This window comes from Phalacrocorax carbo, chromosome 13 (genome assembly GCF_963921805.1).
Source record: "Phalacrocorax carbo chromosome 13, bPhaCar2.1, whole genome shotgun sequence".
Taxonomy (NCBI): domain Eukaryota; kingdom Metazoa; phylum Chordata; class Aves; order Suliformes; family Phalacrocoracidae; genus Phalacrocorax; species Phalacrocorax carbo.
The window spans coordinates 6,046,327-6,068,163 of NC_087525.1; the positions used below are offsets into that span (position 1 = coordinate 6,046,327).

At 38.5% G+C, this 21,837-nt stretch overlaps 1 protein-coding gene and 1 long non-coding RNA gene across 4 annotated transcripts; one reads left to right on the forward strand and one right to left on the reverse strand.

Moving 5' to 3' along the window:
• SLC25A16 (solute carrier family 25 member 16) lies at positions 1–18,332 on the forward strand. 3 transcript variants are annotated; one of them, XM_064464686.1, is made up of 9 exons: positions 1–198; positions 1,125–1,217; positions 3,483–3,616; positions 5,311–5,374; positions 12,296–12,417; positions 12,944–13,010; positions 13,778–13,940; positions 14,846–14,914; positions 16,740–18,332. In XM_064464686.1, the coding sequence occupies exons 1-9, from the start codon at positions 105–107 to the stop codon at positions 16,894–16,896; spliced, it is 963 nt and encodes a 320-aa protein (XP_064320756.1). In that variant the 5' UTR covers positions 1–104; the 3' UTR covers positions 16,897–18,332. The 3 variants fall into 3 exon arrangements, with proteins under 3 accessions (XP_064320756.1, XP_064320757.1, XP_064320758.1); XM_064464687.1 differs by lacking the exon at positions 1–198 and adding an exon at positions 420–667; XM_064464688.1 differs by lacking the exons at positions 1–198; positions 1,125–1,217 and adding an exon at positions 4,316–4,431 and having other exon boundaries at positions 3,511–3,616.
• LOC135315597 (uncharacterized) lies at positions 17,346–21,577 on the reverse strand. The gene is made up of 3 exons (XR_010375076.1): positions 21,479–21,577; positions 21,276–21,378; positions 17,346–17,415 (listed from the first exon to the last, which is right to left on the reverse strand). It is a non-coding gene; the product is annotated as an uncharacterized LOC135315597 (long non-coding RNA).
• Positions 21,578–21,837: the final 260 nt, after the last annotated feature.

Genomic DNA, 21,837 nt, shown 5'->3' on the forward strand with positions numbered 1-21,837 from the left:
CCGCCCCTGCGCCGCGGCGGGGCCGCCGGCCGGCACCAGGCGCTGCCCGCCCGTTCGCCGGAGGGAGCCGCCGCCGCCTGCCTCGTCCCGCCCTGCCCTGCCCCATGGCTTCCCCGGCGGCGGCGGGGCCCGGCGCCGCGCTGCCCGCGGGCGCGGCGCGACACGACTTCTACTGGCTGCGCTCTTTCATCGCCGGAGGTGGGTGTCCGGGGCGGCCCCCCCCGGCCTGCCGTGCCCGCGCTGGGCGGGCTGAGGCCGGGCTTTGCCGGGGGAGCCGGGCCGGGCCGCGGGGACGGCGCGGCAGAGGAGGTGGTTTCCGTGTAGGTATCCCCGGCCAGACTGCTGCCGCGGGTATCCTCCCCAGGGGCTCGCCGTCCCTTTTTTCTCCCTTTATTTCCCCGCAGTGCTAACGCAGGTGCCCCGCACGTGTGTCAGGGCTGGCGGAGAGCCCCGCGGGGTCGCCAGTTAAACGCTCAAAGAGCCCGAACCCCGTTGGGGTGCTGGGGGAAGGCGGGTTACCCGTGTCCCGAAACTGTTGGGAAGATGAAGGGGGTGCGAAGGCGGGGGGCAGCCTAGCAAACGCAACCCCACGTTATGAACCTCCTAGAGAAAAAGCCTGTTTATTCTTCCTGGAAGGTGTTGCCCCAGCTGGCTGGTTCGCCAGGGGGTAGACGGTGTTCTGCTTAATGGAAGCTCTGGGGTCCGGCCGCGCCGGCTGCGGGGTCTGGCTCCCGAGCAGCGCGGGGCACACGGCGGACACGCAGCCCGCTCCCCTGGGAGAGCGGCTAGGGCAGTTCGCCGCCGTAGGGAAGGGAGAAGCGGGACGGAAAGCTCCAGAGTAACTTTCTGGGAAAGCTGCTGCTGTGACTTCAGGAGCTGAGGGAGACGGCGGCCTGGGTGTTTGTAATCAGGGAAAAGCGGCTTATCCATTTCACTAAGGCTTTGAGGGTTTTGGAACATACTTGCGATAGAGGCTGTTTCCTCATCATCGGGCCTTTTTCCAGTCCCTAACCGAGCTTCTCCCCTATTCCATTTAAAAATACGCTAGAAAAAATCTCTTATGTATCTGCTGACCTAAAGAACTTTTGCATCCCATCACTTTTCCTTTTTCCTCTCTTGGAAAGGTGTTGCAGGATGTTGTGCCAAAACAACTACTGCACCACTGGATCGAGTAAAGATTTTGCTGCAAGCTCATAACCACCATTACAAACATCTAGGTAAGATGGCTGCTGCGTGTCTCATTTTTGGATTTAAATGCAATGTGTATGGTTTGGGTATGTTGATTTTATTCAGTGATGTGCCTGATAAAAAAAGGTGCTAATCGTGCAGAAGGTCGTATCCGTCTGGTCAGTCTCTGTGCCGTGTTTCATGTGTGTTTGAAAAGAAAAACAACACTCCATACGAGTAAGTTGCGGCATGGGTCGATGCGTTAGAGATTGAGACATCAGAATAATCCTCAATAAGGTATGGAAGAGCTCGGCTTGGTCTTCCCCTTACTGAAGCCAGCAGGAGACAGGTAGTCAGAAGTTCAAAGCTTGGATCATTTACGTAAAAACCCTCACCGCTGGTAAGGGCTGCAGCCTGCTGCAGGGATTGCCAGTTTCCAGGGACGGTGGGAATCGGTGCTTTTCAGAGCTTGGTAGCCCCCACAGGGGCTGGTGATTACAAGACAGTGACTGCCAAATCCTGTAAGACTCGCGTACGCTCATGCTCGTAGACAGCAGCGCGGTTGATAGGAACTGAAGCTAGGACTGGATTTGTGCTTGGCCTAAGGTGCGGATGATCTGTTTTGGGCATCTGTGTTGTATCACAGTGAGAGAACAAACTCAGTTGTCAGCATCTTCAGAACCATTCTCTGTGGGGCTGTAACAGTGCCCTCTTGTGCGCAGTACTTGAGGTATTTTATGTCATACGTTCTTGAAATATGTCATAACTTATGTTCTGAAATTTAAGTGTGTTGCAGTTGTCAAGAAAAAGAATAATTTTGAGTTGGTTAAGTTTATGTGTAATGAAACTTTTGAATTTTTAACTAGAGACTAAAGGTAATTATTTTTTTTGTAGGCTGGGAAAATAAATCTTGAAACAAACTTTGAGGGCTATATATTCACTTCGCTGTACCAAAAAGGGAAGCAGAAGTAACATGGCGTTTGGTAATACAGTCACATAAGCATGCACACAAATCTGCAGTCTAAGGATTGAAGGCTTGATTTGACTGATAGTTTAAATCCTGTTTGCTCTGCACAGTGCCATAATTGGCACATAAAAGCTTCTATTCCTCCCTATTTAGGATGTTAGATATGATTCTCATTATTAGAAATGTGTCTGACTTGAACGTGTGGCCTTGTTACACGTAGGCAAAAAAGAAAATGATGCGGATGGGATACCTGTAAGTGCAGAGACCTGATGGATTGGTTCATCAGAGTCCTCACTGAATGCTTTTACTGCCCTTGCTCTGTGGAGTTCATGCCACATGGATCTCAGAGCACGTGTTTTAAGAAATAAGAAGAGTAACTCATCGTTGCAGGGTAGAGAGAAATTCTAATCATGGCATAAGTGTTTTCAGAGGTGTGTAAAAAGTATGACATCTTAAAAATACATTTAATATTGTATTCTTAGAACCTCAGAAACTAATTAATACTTGTTTTATTTAAACTTCAAGTGAAAGTTTGTCAACTACTCTTTTTTTTCTGCCTGAAAGTAAAATAAATGTGTAAGCCCTTTTTAATGTTCAGCTCTTACATTAAGTAGTTGCATATGAATGAAAACTGTTTAACTGTTAGTTTTTTCCTTTAGAAAAAAAATAATAAAAAGGCAATTTGATAGTAATTGTGCGTAACTAATAACATGTTTATAATAGAACTGTAGGTTTTGCCCAAACTTTATGTGATCTTGCATTATTCCCACCTATTAAAAGGGAATAGGATTGCTTCTTGTTGCAAGACCTCTGGGACAGGAAGTGTGAGATGTTTAAGTTGTAAGTAATGAGAGTCTTGACCTTGTTTACTTCATTTCCTCAGTGATGACGTTTAATCTGGAATTTAGCATATACCAATATTATATTGTTTTCCCGTGGTTTTAGATTTTTATGTATTTATTTATTTATTTTGAATTGACCGAATTGCAAGTCAACCAGTTTCCTTCCTTCTGTTGCTAATATTAGCTTCGGTGGCTGGATGGTATTGTCTGCAAGGGTATTACTTGCAGTCCCAGCAAGTCATGGGGTCTAAAATGCATGAATTCAGAAAGAAGGTCGCTGAGTCTGGGAGGTGGGAAAGCTGATAAAACTTAACCCTAAACCTCCTCCTTCTGGTAGTGTTTGGGCATTGAAAGTGGATTTCCCACGCTCCGTAGTTACATGAGCAACATGATCCGGCCTCAGTTCTATGTGTACTTTCTTATTGTCAGTAATATTTGCTTGATTTATTTTTTTTCCTCCCTCCCCCAGTGTAATTGTTCAATACTTCTTTTTGTATTGCTGGCAGGAGTGTTTTCTACATTGTGTGCTGTCCCCAAAAAGGAAGGTTACCTTGGGCTGTATAAAGGAAACGGGGCAATGATGATTAGAATCTTTCCATATGGCGCAATTCAGTTTATGGCATTTGACCAATATAAAAAGGTAGTTGAATTTATTTTGTTTTCCTTTTCTTTTCTGCCTACAATGAATACAGATTCTTTAGGCGATGGAAACTAACACTGAAACTTTTGTGTCGTATTAATTAGCTGCATGTCTTTTCTAAGGTTGCTTGATTTTATCCAAATCTACCCATTAAAAATGTCAGGGCAACAGTGAAACTGTTTGCAGTGTTGCTCAAGGAAAAAAATTCCCACTGATTTTTTAATACCTTTGTATTGCTGAGAATAATACTTTTTTTTTTTTTTAATGAAAGAAAAAGGTCATCTAATGTGTGCTGCTGCTTGAATTGCTGTAAGGTAGCCCTTTGAGAATAATGTAGGAACAAAATGTGAACTGGAACCTCTTTATTTTATTGTGTTGGGATTCTTAGTACTTGAATGGATGGAATAATTTAAACTTGAAAGTCTGTCTGGATTGACTGTTATATTTGAGCTGACAAATGACTACATCAGGCTCTAGATAAAAATTACCTGAAAGATAAAATGCTTATTTCAGGGTCCCGCAGGATTTGTGGATTCCTTTCTGCTCCTACGTGTTTACTCTTTCACAATAAATACATAACAAATCCCTGCAACGTCTTTTGGAGGTCAGGTGTTAGTGTGAACGTGTTTTTAAACATTGCTTGTATGTGGTGAAAAATACAATTTTACTCTTAATGATGAGGAATTCTGTGTTTGAAAGGTCACATTTAGTACCCAGTGAAGTAAATTGAAGAAAGTGAGATTGAAATTGTGATTCCCTTCCCAAAAGAGCAAATTTCCGAAGATTGATACAAAGAAGTAACTGTAATGAATTTTGTATGTTCTGTTTTTGCGATATAATTGTAAATGCTGTCGATCGATGCTTGGTTTATGTTGTGTTGAATAAAAGACTGCATGCCATGCTTTATAATGAAATGATCTATGAATCTGCAAATTTCAAGAAACAATTTAGCATCGTAGCATGTTTTTTAATCTGTTAATTGACAACAAATATTCAAGATGTTTTGCAGGAATGTGTAAAAGGAAAAAACCCCAATTCTTAAAGAAGGGGGATAATGAAATGATCTTCTTTATAGCAGAAGCTGCTTCTTAAATAGTCTCAGTTATTTGATAAAAACCTGGCAACTAATTTCTAACTTCCTTCCAGGATATAATGTAACTTAGGAAGTTCTTGCTCTCAAATGCTTGTCTGAGTTCTCACTAGTCTCCTTTTTTTCTTTTTTTTTTTTAAATCCAGTTAAAGTCTTAAAAATACCTTTATAGCGGTACGTTTCACATGCTGTGCATGGGAGAAAAATTTACTCTTCTCAGATATGTCACTTTTCAACTTTGCTCAGTGTCCTTTGCTCTCTATCATGCAACAAGGATAGCATTCAGTTTGCCTTGGTTGACACACATTAAAGATAACTAAATAAACAATTAATCTAGTTTCTGAAGTAAACAGTACGAATACTGTCAACTAATCGTTCTGCCTTGTTAGCAGAATTTTGGCATTCCTGTTTTTAATAAGAAATTGTTAACAGCAATGTTCAGAAAATTCTTTTCACAGTAATTAAGCGCTCTGGTTTGAATTTGTAGTGTTGTAAACTTCTTGGAAACAGCTACAGAGTTTGCATTAATGTGCTAATAAACTGTGTGATGTAATTCCTTGTATTTTCTGATATACAACTATTGTAAATGTTCCGTATTTTGTAGGTAATAAAGAAGCAACTTGGGATTTCAGGGCATGTGCATCGATTAATGGCTGGATCCATGGCAGGTATAGTTTTGTACTTGGATTTCAGACATCCCTTTTGCTGAAAAGCTAATATTTGTTCAGAGGATGATTTGATGTGTTTTCAGGTCAAAGTGTTGCAAATTTGTGTTCAGCAAAAATACTAGTAAATGGTTAATGTAACAAATAGTTACCGAATGGAAAATGGTTTGTCTAAGAGTATTCTTTAAAACATATTTGTTCAAGCACTGAATTCTGTGCTGTGTTGTAAAGCACAGTTTTTATAGTGTTTATTAGGGCTTCTAAAAAACGAAAAATCCAGCGTCATCAAGATGAAGTAGAAGGATGCAGGTTTTAGTAGAATTGGTTCATGAGCCTGTCTGCCATTGCTGCTGGGTTGAATATGAGTCCTCAGAGAGAGAGAGAACTGCAGCTCCTTAAATGGGTGGATTCTTTGGATTTGCCAGAAACATCTATACTTTTCAACATCCAATGAAGGAATGTCAGGATACTCTTTAGAGCGTACATGTGAATGTTAAAAAACATCATTTAACAATTAGTGCAATAGCAGTAGAAAACCTAGCTTGTAAACTGCCAGTATATAGTATGATTATACATTTCTATTTTCCTCTTGCTAGTCATTCAGCCAAAAGTAGCTAAGAAAAAAAACAGGGTAAGGTAAGTAATAGTGGACTGATTTTTAATCAAGGTGGTTCTTCATGTGCTTGTACTTTGTAAAACAGGCTTAATACTGTTCAGTGACAGTCCTGAAATATTTGTGACATGAATATTTAGCTTCTTTTGGAATAAAAATACTGGTGTTAATACTACCTTTAGTTAAACTAGGAAGACCTTGTGAAAGTATTTTGGCTTTGCATGCCATCAGATGAAAAGGAAAGACAATGAAATTAAACAATTCAAAGATCCTAAAAACTAGCAAAACCCATTTGGCAAGATATGTTCCAGAACTTGACTGGCTTTCTGTCTGAAAGAAGTGGAAAAAACCCCCATAGATTTCCCCCCTTCCCTTTTCCCCCAGCTTTAACTATTCTATAGAACACTTAAATTAATTTTTAGTTTGTTTTTTTTTTCCCTCCAAAAGCTTATTATTAACTTTTTCACGAGCCTTGTCAGAGACCTGGAACCTGACTTGCGAGGCACTGTGAAAACACTGAATAATCAGCTTAACTCTGTCAGTATTGCACATGCTGGAATTCTTTGCGTAGATAGATTAATAGCACCTGCCATAGTTTTAAGCACCTTACTGGTTAAATCTGTTTTGTGTGGTTAGAGCAAGAGAAATAAAATTAATATACAGTACCATCTGGAAACCACAATCAAATTAAATGCTTTGTGTGGTGCATTTAAATACAATATACTCCCTAGTCTGGTATTGATAACCGCAAAACTGAGTAGATGAGTTAGGCTTCGGTGTGCAGTGAAATGAATATAGCAGTCAGTTATAGTAATAGTATCGCATGTGAGTGTCTTACTAGTTGTTTAGTAGGTGGTATTAACTGCTTTTTGGGATATTCATTAGATAAATAAGAGGGGAGGGTTTATAGGGTATGCCAAGAAGATATAGGGGTGGAGGGAGGCGCTAAGAGTGTAGAGTTTGAAATCTGATACATGGATTTAATGGATGGACCACTTGGTGGATAAGGAATTGGCTGGATGGTCACACTCGAGAGTTGCGGTCAATGGCTCAAATGTCCAAGTGGAGACCAGTGACAAGTGGCATTCCTCAGGGGCCGGTATTGGGACCAGCGCCATTTAACAACATCGTCGGCAACATGAACAGTGGGATTGAGTGCACCCTCAGCAAGTTTGCTGATGACACCAAGCTGTGTAGTGTGGTTGAGGGAAGGGATGCCATCCAGAGGGACCTGGAAAAGCTTGAGAGATAGGCCCATGTGAACCTGATGAGGTTCAACAAGGCCAAATGCAAGGTCCTGCACCTGAGTCAGGGCAATCCCAAGCACAAGTACAGGCTAGGAGAAGGGATTGAAAGCAGCCCTGAGGAGAAGGAGTTGGGGGTATTGGTTGATGAGAAGCTCAACATGACCCAGCGATGTGCGCTTGCAGCCCAGAAGGCCAACTGTGTCCTGGGCTGCATCAAAAGAAGCGTGGCCAGCAGGTCGAGGGAGGTGATTCTGCCCGTCTGCTCCGCTCTGGTGAGTCCCCATCTGCAGTACTGCGTTCAGCTCTGGGGCCCCCAACAGAAGGAGGACATGGACCTGTTGGAGCTGGACCTGGAGCATGGACCTGGAGGAGGGCCACGAAGATGACCAGAGGGCTAGAGCATCTCTCCTATGAAGACAGGCTGAGAGAGTTGGGGTTGTTAAGCCTGGAGAAGAGAAAGCTGTGGGGAGACCTTTTTTGCATCCTTCCAGTACCTGAAGGGGGCCTACAAGAAAGCTGGAGAGGGACTTTTTACCAGGGTTTGTAGCGACAGCACAAGGGGTGATGGCTTTAAGCTGAAACAGTAAATTTAGATTAGATATAAGGAAGAAATTCTTCATTCTGAGGGCGGTGAGGGACTGGCACAGCTAGAGAAGCTGTGGATGCCCCATCCCTGGCACTGTTCAAGGCCAGGTTGGTTGAGGCTTTCAGCAACCCCGTCTAGTGGACGGTGTCCCTGCCCATGGCAGGGGGTTGGACTAGATGATCTTTAAGGTCCCTTCCAACAGAAACCATTCTATGATTCTAAGTTCTCCAGACTTGCAAACAAAGTAAGAAAAGACTTTTGAAAGTAATTGGGAATATTTCTTGCTTTAACTCCTGTGGCCTAGGCTGTTGCTGCTCCAATAAGGGATATTATTTTATTTCTTCCAAGTTTAAATGACTAAAGGAGATGGTGTGCTGCATGCACCCCAGTGTTGGTGGAGAGGGGTCTTAACAGTTTCCTGGAATCAGTGTTATGCAGTTTAAAATGGATAGCCCTTGTTTCCCTTTTCTTTTAGTCCCCTCTACACCACCTAGCCACACAGCTAACCGTCGGCTTTCACTTCCCTGTATGCTGCTGATACTTAAATCTTGCTTATGGCAGTGTTTCCAACATTACTAGCAGTCAACAGACCTGAATCAGCTTCAAAGAGGTGGGAAACATTTGAGTATCTTCTGTAACTGAAGAAGAGGATCAAAAGCATATCCACAGAGAAAAACAAGGCAATGAGGATGGGGGTAGTGGAGTGAGAGGAAAGAAAAAACCTATTGTAATGCATATATTTAAGGAGGCCAAGTTAGAGTTACTGTGGAAACTTTAACTCTGAATTTCCTGAGTCTTGTGTGATTCAAATCTCAGCTGTAACACCTCATTAACAGATAAATGGTGTATAACTTCTTTTAAGGAAAGACAGGGCTGGGGAGAAGATAGAGAAATCATAGAGATTAGTGGGGTTTACGAAAGAAAATTATCAAATAACACCTGTATCACAGGATAAATCTTTTTTTAGTTTTCTAATTGAAAAATCTGAATTAAAACATAGAAGCTTGTATTTCCCCCATGCACTTGATTAACTTAGAAATAAAATAAGTCAAAGACGACTAGATGTTATCTAGAATACAATCAAGTTACATGAAACTGATACAGAAGGCATGTTTTTGTTTTTTATCTTTTTACTTTTAGTAAAAAAGTGATTGGAAAATAGTACTAATTTAGGAGGGTACTGCTGTCTCAATTTTAAATAGTATGTAATTAAGAGTTACCTATTTGAGTCAACACTTCAAAAGAATCTGTGCTGTTTATTTCTTCAGAAAGAGAGAGAATTATATATTGGAGGTCTAGAAATATTAGGACTTGTAAATCAGGCAGTTCTTTAACCTATCTGATAAATATTCTTTGTCATCAGCTCTTTCTCTGTATGTATAGTTCCTGAAGTTTGTTTTGTTCAGAAGACGCCTCCTTGGTAAATTAATCTACTTTATACTAGTTAAGGAGTATATCTTCTGAAGTTCAAGGGTGACTTGTGCTTATCACTTTTTGAACTGTATAGTGATGAATCACCTGATAGTACTTAATTTGATCTGTGTAGTTATTGATAAAGTACAGAGAGTACGAGCCAGAAATCATAAAAACTTGCGTATCAGGTATGTTTGCAGTACCTGACCTTTGTAAATGTATTTAACTTTTTTCTTTTTTTTCCCTCCACATGTTTTTTTTAATTTTTATTTTAAAAGAAAGGAAATTCCTAAGAATGGAGGAATAGTAGGGGAATTGGGAGACAGATAAATCCCTGTACAGCTAATCTCATAGTTAACTCCCAAAGCCTGGGAAGCAAATCAAGAATAGTCTAAGTCCTGTTGTGCTTCATTGATGCTAAGTCTCAGTAAAGGTCTGTGTAACCCAGTATCTTGTCCCCAAGAGTGGTGCTTCGGGACAATATGGTAGGTGAAGAATGGTCTTTCCCTGACTTCCTTCACCTGTGAGTCAGCATTTGCAATGAAAAAGTCTGCTGTTTTTGAAGACATGGCTCCTTAAAGGAGGGAGGAACTACATTGCCCTATTATGATTATTTCACATCAGACACTGCGAATTGCAGTATGTGTCTCTTGACTGTTGAGATACTTCCAATTCTGTCCTATTTAACCAACCATGGGAGAGGTTTTTGGCTCAACTCTCATTTTTTGGCACAGACACTACTTCCTCAAGACAGGGAATCAGCCATAAGGTACTGTGGTCTGACTGCTGATAATTCATAATATTTAGGGAGTAGACACGAGATTAGTAATTTTGTAGACTTAGCCACAGTGACTTTGTGCCCCCAAGCTGGCTGCCGTTTGTCCCAGAAAGGCTAGCATCTCTTCTGAGCCCCGAGGAAAGTCTTGATAACTTGTATGGACGTTTTGTTTATGTGAACCGAAAGCAGTAACATGCCTCTCCCTGTTGCTTCAAGAAAGCCTATTTTGTGGCTGATGTTAGAAATTCCATTTTTTTCAGAATTCATGGCTAGAGGATCTTAAGTTTTTTTTTAAAAAAAGATCCTATTTAAATCCTTACTACATATGGTTTCTTTCAATTCCATCTGATTTTTTTTTTCCAATTATAGTATTTTTGGACTGTGTTCACTAGTTAGTGCATTCACCAAGCTCTTGGTTGGTCTGTTTGCTAGTCTTTGTTCAGAGAATATTCCTGGATACATATCAGCGCGTGACTGGAAGAGAAGGGGATAAAGTTGTCTGTTTTCTGAAGTGGGATGACTTTCCTGTGAATGCTTCAGCTCTATAAAAGCTTTTTTCTTTTCCCCTTTTTAAATTTTTTAAAAACTGCTTGAATTAATCAATTTCACAATATTTCTGGACTTCTCAGGCAATCCATTAGGAAAAGGCTGTAGTCTGAGGGATTGCATTTAACAATGTAGGTCAGTGAAAACAGTCCTAAGGTTGCTTTGGTGTTTTCCAGCTTCCAACTTTTGAACCCTATGGGTGAGATAACATCAGAAATCAACTGCAGATGTCTGCTCTTTGTTCAGAGGAATTGTCCAAAATCTCTGAAAGAGATGTTTTTTGCTGTCTAAAATAAATTACTGGTAGGATAATTCAGAAGACCACAGACTTTACTCTCAGTTGACGGTTGACCTGTGTCAGATTTTTGGATAGCTCACTTATGGTCGTCTTTATGGTTTTTTCCTCTCCATCTAATCCTGGTATTTTCTGTCAGAACATTCAGCTTACTAATGTTGCTTTCTTTTTCTCTCCAGACATAAAAGTTACGATGAGTTTGTTTGCTGGAGTTGTTGGGTTGTGGTGCGTTTTGTTTTTGCTTCCCCTCCCCTCCTTACGGTTTTGTCTTGACCTTGTGGAAAGGAGGGGAAATGATACACCTACAAAAAGAGTTATCATTAAGAGACTATAAAAACTTAAGATGAAGTGGCAATTTTGTGCCACCATAAAAAGTGTGCTTATCTTGTGTATGATCAATTTTTAAGGGTGATGTTTAATTAAATCAGAGCAGCTGCTAGAAAACAATATCAATCATGAAAATTTTTGCTTTCTTAATCTCCTTTTCACAGCCTTTTTTTTCCCCCCATTGGTATACCACCAGAAAATTACTTTTTTTTTTTTTTAGTAAACAGTTTTAACTATTCCCTCCAAATATTATGTCAGCAATTGAGTTGTTCACTTCAAAAACTAGCAGTAGGAAAGAATTTGCTATTCATGTAACTGTTAGAGAAGTTGTTGTCTGTACTGGAGTTCTGTTTCCAAAATTACAAGTTGGTCAGCATCTAATCAGTTTTGAAGCAGTTTGTAACTGGGTAAATCCTAAGTTTGGGTGGTTTTTTTTGTTTTGTGTCTGGGTTTTTTTTCCATCTTTAGTCTAGAAATAGCTTTTTTGGTCAGAGTTTCAAAACAGAAGTGCTGGTGTAATGTGAACTATTAAAATGCAGTAATGCAACATAGTTAAGTACTCTTCATCAGTACGAACCTGACTTCGTTTTAAATGTCGTTAGAATATATTTAGTATTTTCAGATGCAGTAGATAGATACACATATCCATATCCGGTAACTACATCAAATTCTGACACAACCTCTTTGAAAATAAATATGTAAACTTGGTGGTTTGATTTTTTTTTTTTGTTTGGTTGGTTTATTTTGTTTAAAGATATGGTAGGATTAGGTTTCATGGTTGCAATCCAGTAAAGCTGATGCACTTGACTAGCCTCATGCTTATGAGCCATGGACTTAAAGAAGATTGCTCATGTGAATAGAGTTAGGCCCATAAATCTTCGGAAAATCAAGGCCTAGATGTGCAGCTTCAGTGAACACCAAGTATAAACAAATTCTTCAAGTTAGTGTGCCTATTTCCTCTGGTTATAAGTGACTTTAAGTGTTTCTTTAACAAAATAATTTGTATATGCTATTATATTCACTGCCACAAAAGGAAGTTCTAATTTTCAAAATAATCCTAGAATCAGATAAGGTGTAGGTGAGTTTTGTTTGCTTGTTTTGTTTTTGTTTTTAATAAAGGTATTACAGCAGTGATTTGTACTTACCCTCTTGATATGGTTAGAGTTCGTCTGGCGTTCCAAGTAAAAGGGGAACACAAGTACATGGGAATTATCCATGCATTCAAGATGATTTACACAAAGGTATTTTTTCTTTTAATCTTCAGTCCTGTCAAAGCAAAATATGCTCTTTAAGGAATGTTGCACTGCATTGAAAATAGTGGCTTGGTGGAAAATAACATGACTTCCTTGCGTGCACATTGAATTTTTTTAATGTAAAAAATGATCTGGATGCTTCCTTAGGCTGCTAAGATGTAGCTAAGACTCATGTAAGCGCGAGGTCAAAAACAGCAGAGAGAAGTTGCTTTTCAAGAACAAATTTTAAAGAAAAAATTTGGGGAGGAGGGATATGTATAATGCAGAGACATCTCCTAGATTATGATGTTGGATGTAAATGTAGATTTTTCTCCTTCATTTTCACTACTTTATCTCCTATGGAGCCAGGCTGTTGTCCCCTCAATTCTTCAGGCAGAAGAAATGGAACTTGATGTTAGCTCCTTGGTGCTAGATGATGCTAGTCAGTTTGCTGTGAATCTGTATGAACAGTCATATAACTTGTTAAGACATTTGTGTTTCTTGCCACAAATGTACCTGTGTTTTTCTTTCAAAGGAAGGTGGTCTTAGTGGGTTCTACAGAGGGCTGATGCCAACTGTTGTAGGAATGGCGCCATATGCGGGTAAGTTATGTGCACTACTAAATTTACATAATATAGCCGCACACTTAGTTAATAGGCTTCTATTAAAATCAAGGATTCTGTTTTTTACTGAATGGAGAGGGGAGGCCAGTAGAAGCATTTGCAGCTCTGCAGTCTTAATCTAGAATTGATCATGAGTATTAAAGCATCTTCAATAGGCAAAGCCTAGCTTTTCTGAAACTTGGCGTTGGGAGGGAGAGAGGTAAGGTAGTGGTTCTTCCTCTTCTGCTTCCCAGTTTTCCCACAAGAAAGCATGTAGGATATTTCTTTCAAAATAGGTATATCCATGAGAGAGGAAGCATGCTATAGATGGAGGCTTAGAGCCTCTCTGTTGGCTCCATCTCCTGGTGACTTTTCTGTAAATCCTTACACAGGCTAAAGCAGTGGGTGACGTGGGATAGAGGAACACCAGAACTGCTCAGCTGAACTACACACGTATTTAAAAGATGAGAGATGTTCTTCAGTTAAAAAGATCTTAGGACTTACTCTTGATAGCAAACCAGTAATCTAAAATCCAAAGTCTAACTTACTTAAAGCATTCTTTTAAGTTAGTTATAAACACTAATTCATTTGGACAGAAGTTACTGTAGAAGTTAAATATTTGTCTATTTCTTTCTGCTTAAGGAAAATGTCTAAAGGAATTAGAAAATAGTTTCATTTTGTAATTGCAGCTTTTTGTTTATGATGTTGATGCATCGACAAATAGTTTGCTTTTTGATGAAAGTACATAAAATTAAATTTCCTTTTAGGTTTTTCATTTTTTACCTTTGGTACCTTAAAGAGCATTGGACTTGCTCAAGCACCGAACTTGCTTGGACGGCCTTCATTAGATAATCCCGATGTCTTAGTTTTGAAAACACATGTAAATCTGCTGTGTGGTGGCATAGCTGGAGCAATAGCTCAGACGATATCGTAAGTTTGGGTATTGTTTGTTTTGGTTTTCTTCTATAAAGCTGTTCATTCTAAAGAAACTTTTATCTGAGAATATGATTTTATGTGAGTCTAGTCATTACTAAGTGTTCTACATCAGGTTAATCAGACCCTGGAATTCAGTTATTTCCTGTTGTTTCATTTATTAACTATCTATTTAATCTTCAGGGTCTTTAAAGGTATATGCATTGAGTCAATTAAAGAAATTCAGACAAATCTCCTAAAATCAGTTGGAATCTTGTATGGTAAGCTATGAAATTTTGACTATGAGCATAATTTGCAGAGTTTTATTATTCCAATGTATTTTCAAAACAATATAACCTGTGAAGCCACAGAATTAAAAAAAAAAACCAACCAAAAAAACCCACAAAAAACCAAGCAAAAACCCCCAAGTCTCAGATATTGTATTTGGCATTAATTTTTTATTATTTTGCCTGCTTTCTCCATTCTCATGCTGTCCTTACTTTATTTTATCCATAACATAATTTAATTTTGTGGATTTATGGCATAAATTTTACACTAAATTGCTGCATTACAACTGTCATTTACTATTAATCCTTAAACTGTTAATTGTATTTTTGATTCAGGTGTCTTTTCCCTCCAGTGTTTTACAGACTGTTTTATACTGTCATCTGATCTTCATGTGTCTTCCTTACTTGTGCCAAATGGAATATACTAAGAGATCTGATTTGCTGGGTTTGGTTGTATAGAGGAGCTCTCCCTTTTTGGAGAACTTTCAGCTGTGTTGAGAATCTGAGTCAGATTCCTGACTCACTGAAAAGGGAGCTGGAGGTTGCACATGGACTTCTTTGTATTCTTTTTTAAAACAATCTTCATATAGTCATCACACTCTGGTTGAACTACTTGTTCAAATATCTCCTCTGTAGATATCCCCTCGATGTAACTCGTAGGCGAATGCAGTTAGGTGCAGTTCTCCCAGACTCTGAAAAGTGCCTGTAAGTATTTTCTTTTCACTTGTAGTAACTGAATTCTTAGATGTTTGAGCCAAGTTAAATTCTTAGTTTTCAAGTTAAGAAAAAAAAAAAGCTACTACGTTGTTGATTTCTTAATTCTTATAATGAAAAAGCTTCCACATAGACAAAAGCTGCCATTATTGTTCTGGGGTTAAAAAAAAATAACTGAAATCACAGTGGTGCTTTTGTTACTAATACTCTGTATTAGTAACATAGTTTTTCTGTATTTTAACTGAACTTGCAATGTCTTTCTTTTAATATTGGCAGGATGCCTAAGAGAGACACCACTTGCTTCTACTGAAATTAAATGTTTCAAAGTGTGCTTTAATGGTGCAGAATCTGTCCCATAAGATTATTTTACTTTATACTGTTTTATTTGACCTTACTTGCATTTACAGTAGTGTCCCATACCCCACATGTAGTTGGGGTTCCTCCAGGTTTTTTAGTCATATGCTTCAGTCCAGCAGAAGTGGAAGTACCATAATATTCTTAAAATCATAGTATTAAATCAGCTCTCATCTTGAAAAACTTTCTGAATTTCAAATTGCCTCAACCACATCCAATTCCAGGACAGTTTTATCTTTGTTACTTTCAATCCTGTAGAACTGTGTATTTCTAAATCCAGCGTGATGCAGTGTGAACCTCCTGCATGGCGAATTGGATCTTACTAACAGTAGGCTTAGTGACTTTTCATAAACAACATAGATGTTGCTTACTGTGAAAGTTGCTGTTCTGTTTTCATTAGCTGCCTATGGGTGTTGTTTTTTTTTTCTTGCTTGGCTATTTTTCACTGCAGATACTTTTGAAATAAAAATGTGTTAATTGCTCTTGGGGTTTTACTTTCTGCATGTGTAAGAGCTACCTTTACAGACACTAGGCTTCCCGATTTAACAATATTATTGTGACCGTGTTTGGAGAGAGCTGTGCCTCGAAGGAGAGTAGACTTATTTGTCTTCAGAGGATGAGAGGATAAAAAAAGTAGGAAGTCTTGAAGCTTTGAGGCATATGGAGGGTGTTCTAAAAGAGCAATGTCTTTAATAGCTTGGAAAGATTGAACACCTTATAGATTTTTACTCAAGGGCTTTCCATTTAATGTCCACTTGCTCAGTTTCAATAGAAGTATTTGAGGAAAATTGTCTCCTTGCATAATACTGTAAATTTTGCTTTTAATAAGGTCAAATATTATATATTTACACAAGCCTTAGCATTTCTCTTTTGAGAGAAAACATGAGGCTTCTGTGATGGTGGAGGAAGCTACACCCATGCAAGATGTAGAATAGAGCTAGACATAAATTTTATATGCAGAGCTTTGGAAGGACAGGTATGATGATCTGCTCTAAGAAAGATAATGGCCTACAAGCCCTAAATACTGGTCTTTCATGCAAGAAGTGTGTGCTGCGTTGGGCAAATTACGTTTCTGTTACTCTGTATTACATTTATAAGAATTGATGCTTCTCAACTCCTTCCTGCCAGAAGGCAACAGAATATACATAGCTATTCTGGTGCAAAATGTCTTATTGTGCCTTTTCGGGCAGGTATTTTCAGATTGAAACTTCTTTAGATGGGATTGCACTGTCCTCTTTCCAGTTCCCAGCCCTTGTGCCCAGATTTCTTGCAGAAGTTCAGACTGTTGGGAGTCCTAAAAAGACTATAATGCTTTGCTATATGGAGTCGCATGGAGTTTTCTATATAGAACTCTTAAGAATCAAGTAAAACAAGTGTCTTATATTTGAAGAAAGGTATTTTGACTATTGAATATGTGTATCCAGTAATGATTATTATTTTCTAATGGTTCTTATTTTTTCAGTACAATGGTGCAGACACTGAAATATGTGTATCAGCAACATGGAATACGAAGAGGATTATACCGTGGTTTATCTCTAAATTATATTCGTTGTATTCCTTCCCAGGCTGTGGCTTTTACCACATATGAACTTATGAAACAATTCTTGCACCTCAACTAATTATCTTTTTAAGACTTTCTTGTAAAACTACACTATCAGTCCTCAAATTATATTGGTGAGTAAATGACTTGAAGTTCAAAAAAAAAGCTATCTGTTACTGTGGAACTGCTGTTGTCTGACATTTTTATTTGCCAAAATGTGGTTAATTTCCTGGAGTCAAACCAGGAGACAGATCAAAATAAACATTAGTTAGCTATAAACATTTTTTTGCACTTGATCTTCTAGGCTTCCTTAGATTAATGTTAAGAATTACACAGTTTTGAAATTACACCCACATTTCATGTGGGTTTCAAGCTGTTAGTTATTTAGCTTTATCACCATTCCAGGATTTACACACATGGTAATACTGCTTTTTAAGCTAGTAGTTAGACATCTGTTCTTCTTCAAAAATTAAATTGAATAAACTGATTTGAACAAAATGCAATGATTTTCATATTCAAATACTTGCTGGCTCTGTAGAAGCTGAACTCAGCAGGCCACAACTTAAGCATCTTCTCGTTCTCTTATTGCACAAGTTTTCTGTATGCAAGAACAATGCATGTATCTTCAGATTGGTATATATGAAAGTCTCTTCAACCATTTCAGTAAATAATGACAAGATGTATTGAACGTTATTAGGAATCTTGCAAGTTGGAAACCAGTTTCTTGGCATATGTTCTATTCTAAAAAATGCTGTATCTACACAAATAAAACCAGGGGGAACAATGGCAAGTGCTAGAAAGTATCTGCTTCAGGCAGTTAGCATCGGCCTAATCTTACAAGGCATTTCTCTGCCTTTTCTGTGGAGCTGAATGTTCTTGGTTCAGTTTATAGAAGGCTGAGTATTTTACGTACTTTTCAGTACTAGCTTGTGTAAACAGGTTTGTCCCTACCTTAAAACCGGGTGACAGACAAGACTGCATGCTGCTGCATTTACTTGTTTAGGCATATGGACCATATTCAACCTCTCGCTCAAGAAAAGAAAATGAAGATCGTATTGGAGTCTGTAGATGTGTACGTGTACTGTTTCTCAAGTATGGTATGCAATAGACTATTACATGTTTTTTTCCTTCCTACAATTCCTTTTGTAGAGGGAATGATTTTCCAGATTTGTTTATACATGGTTTGCATTGGTACTCTTGATTTTACTTACTTGATTCAGGAAACTGTAAAGCATTTACTTTAAGTGATGTAAGTTATTTATTTATTGTAAATATTTTAGCAGTGTCTTTTACGAATTATAATGGTTATGTTATGTGGTGAATGGTAAGATCGATTTGCTTAATTTTGATAAATTTGACAAACTTGACTTTGAGTTATATATTCAATACTAAATTTTGTGGCTCCATTTTTTTTCCAGTTTCTTTAAAGGATGTATTTCTTTGATATTTGACAATGTAGCTATGGACAGAGAATGAGATGTATTTGAATTTATTTTATTAAAAATTTTGAACTAATGTCTTTGTGTGATTTGTATGTGTTGCAGCCAGAAAGAATGCATGTTTCTGGAATTATCTGTATGTTTGCCCTTGTAGGTAAATCTGTGTAACACTGTCACTTTTAATTAAGAGACAACAAATAAGATTTTTCTTCTGATGTTTAGTTCCACTTAAAAGAAAACTAACCAATATCCCAGTGAATCTTCATTTTTAAAAGTCCTTTTGGGAAAGCTAAATCCACTGTATTAAAAAAAAGAGAGATGTGCCATTTTTCTTTCCTCTGTTGTTTTACTGTGTGAGCAAATAAGCATCTCTTCAGGTGCCAGTTCTTTGCCACGTGAATACTGTTAAGCATGTTTAAATTTAGAGTTTTACATCTTAATTGTACTAAAAGTGATATATTTGAGGAACTCAAATAGGTTTGAACCATGTCATGAAAAGTTAAGCAGTTCTTAGGCAGAATAAGGCAGAATCCAGCATATTCACTCTTGAGAGGAAAAGAGCAGCAAAAAGTGTCCCCTAAATAATTGAGTAGGATATTGAATGTGAAAAATAGACCTACTGGATGAAACCGTGCTGTGTTTTCAGGATTAGTTTTTCAAAATAAAATAAAAGTATATGAAAAATTTAAAATATGGAAGTATTTTAATACTTTTGAGCAAGGTCTATGAAAGAAAAATACTTTTGTCCAGGGGCTAGATGGGAGGAGATTGGAGTGCCTAGGTTTTTCTTTTTTTTAGTAGCCATTTCTAACTTTTTTTTTCTGGAAAGCTTGTTCAGGTATTTCTTAGTCAGTTAAAACATAGAATTTGTTTAGAGTATCTGGCTACCACAATGGAAACATGGGACTTAATGGTAAATCCTCTCTCCAGTGACAGCCCTATGAATACTGGGTTTGGTTTCATTTTGAGCTACCGAGGTCTTTATTCCCTTGTTTTTTCTTGTCTCTCTCTTCAGTATTTTCAGTGTACTGAACAAGCAACATCTAATTTTAGCCAGTAAAAAGTACAAAATTAGGCTCCAGCCAAGCTCATTTCTATGCCTTAATCATATGCTTTCTAACTATTTTTTAATGTTTACTGTTTCAGCAATTGGAAGGCACCTGAATATCTGTTCTTGTCCTTACGTCCTAAAAATTCATATCATAATAATCTCATAACCAATAGTTCTATGCAGTGAAGTAATTATTTTTGTGCAGAACTAGTTATGTAGCCTTGGATAATATTTGTAAACTCTGTTAAACCCACCTACTTCCAATACTCTTTGACATAAAAGTAGGAAAGAAAGCCTCACCATTTTAGGACTCCTTCAGTGTCTTTAAACTCCGTACTTCATCTCCACATTCTTACAACTAAAAATTTTGCCTGCTGTAACTAAGGCATTTATGTATGAGCAATATTGCAGTTTGCAATCATTACACAGGAAAGTTTCGTGTATTTGAACCATTTTTTTGCTAATTAATTCCAGTGTCTCTATTTCCGTGCTAATATTCTCCAGATGTTTTTTGTTGCTCATTTAAATGCGCTGAGACCTCAGGGCAGAAAGTTCTGTTGGGACTCTTCAAATTCCTCCCCTCCTTCCCTGAAAAAGGAGCGTGCAAGGCACTTGTTGTAAGCCTTCTTTTATGTTTGCAACTCAGAACAACTATATCTGTTCAATTCAAACAGGAATAAAAGAAAAGAGCTCTGTGCTTGGTCCTTAACTGTGTTTTTATTCTATGTAATGGATGTGAGTGTTCAGCTCAGAGATCTCTGCTTCAGTGACACGAGTGACAGACTGTCCTCTGAGCATTCCCAGAGTGGATCCCAGGATGCTTCAGGCTGGTCTGCATTAGGTTTCCTCTAGTCTCCCTCTCCTTTCCGTTCCTGTTGGCAGGATCTGACCTGTTCTCTTACCACCGTGCTAGCACGGTTGCATAGTAAATCAGTTCAGGAAGCTGATGGCTTTCCTTGCAACTAATTTCTACTGTTTTAGTATTCTGCTATTTAACTGCACCACTGGGATGCTGTTTGACATTTTGCCTCATCCAGGGCAGATGGACTAGATACCATAGTGCTTCCACCGATCCAATGAAAGGTTAACCCACCAAAAGAAATGAATGGGTTTTACTGGTGTCACCTTACTAAACCAGCTCATACCGTGGCTGCACACTTGCTAGATCGGATGCAAGGTAAATTTAATCTCAGATTTAGCTTTAGGAATAAACTTGCTGCCTGGAGTAGCAGCAGACAAGTATGTATTACTGAATCAGTTGTTGGGGAAGACACAGCTGTAGATTCCCCTCATAGATTTCCCTGATTAAATCTGTGGCCTGAAAAATGACTGCATAGAAAGCATGTTAACTGTTCATAAGTATAGACAGCTAACTTCCTGTTTGCCACAGGACTGGAAGGAACAAATTTCATTCTCTCATGATAACAAATTATTTGACAATGAATTCCCGGAACTGACACAGTTCAAACTTGCTGGAGACCACTGATGTATCTTAAAATTTTAAGAACATTTTTCTCAACTGCTGATGCCAGAAAGAATTAATAGAGCCATAATCTGAACACTTCAGTGCAACTTTTGGTACTAAAGCAAGGCTTGGTATTTTTCTGGATTTCACAGATTCTCCATAGATTACCCAGACTACTTGGATTTTAGCTAACTTCAAAAACATATATTTAAAGCATATTTTGTACTTTTATAACCATATTCTGTTATTTCTTTTTTAGTGTATGAGATGTGTAGGCAACAAGAGACTACAGAACACAAGGTTATCAAGTGTACAAAAGTATTTATGTAATCTCTTAATACCATACCAAATTATGTGACTGAGCATTTAATAGTATTGACATATAACTATGAAATTACAAGTAAGCTTATGTTAAAGGGTCTGCAATGAAAAGCAACATAAGTGTAGTTTACTGCATGTATTTCAAGATTATCCCGAAGAAAAGAGGTTAAGTATGTTCTCACCTTTTAAAATTCAAGGTTTGATCCTTCTGTTGGGTTGTCTAACCATTGGCCGAAACTCTCATCATTGCAGGACTAGAGCCTTGTACTGTTTCACAATGTTTGGCTACATTAAAGAGATACAAGACCAAACTCTTAATACATCATTTTCCTGACATTTAAACTACTGAACAGTCATACTGATGTATTAAGAACAGATATAATACCTGTGTCCTTCAATCTTTGCTAGAAGTGATGGTCTCAGATCCAGAATGCTTTGATGGAGTAGTGGTTTTGTGGCCAAAAAAAATCGAAGAAAGGAAATGCGTGTACCTGAAACTTCTGGATCGCCTCAGAAAGCCTCTGTCTGGTGAACGGTGCCGAATGTAACAAGTTGTTATCAGAGAAAAAGCTCGACTCCCAGGCTGAGATTCACCCATAAGCAGTTGGGAGTAAAAAGCATATATAATTTTACTTCATACTACTGCACTGGTTGTAACAGCGCTTGATGCTGTGTAAATAAACGACAGGTAGGGCTGCGACCTGTCCTCCCCGCCCGCGGGAGCCCGTTAGGCTCCCTCACGCC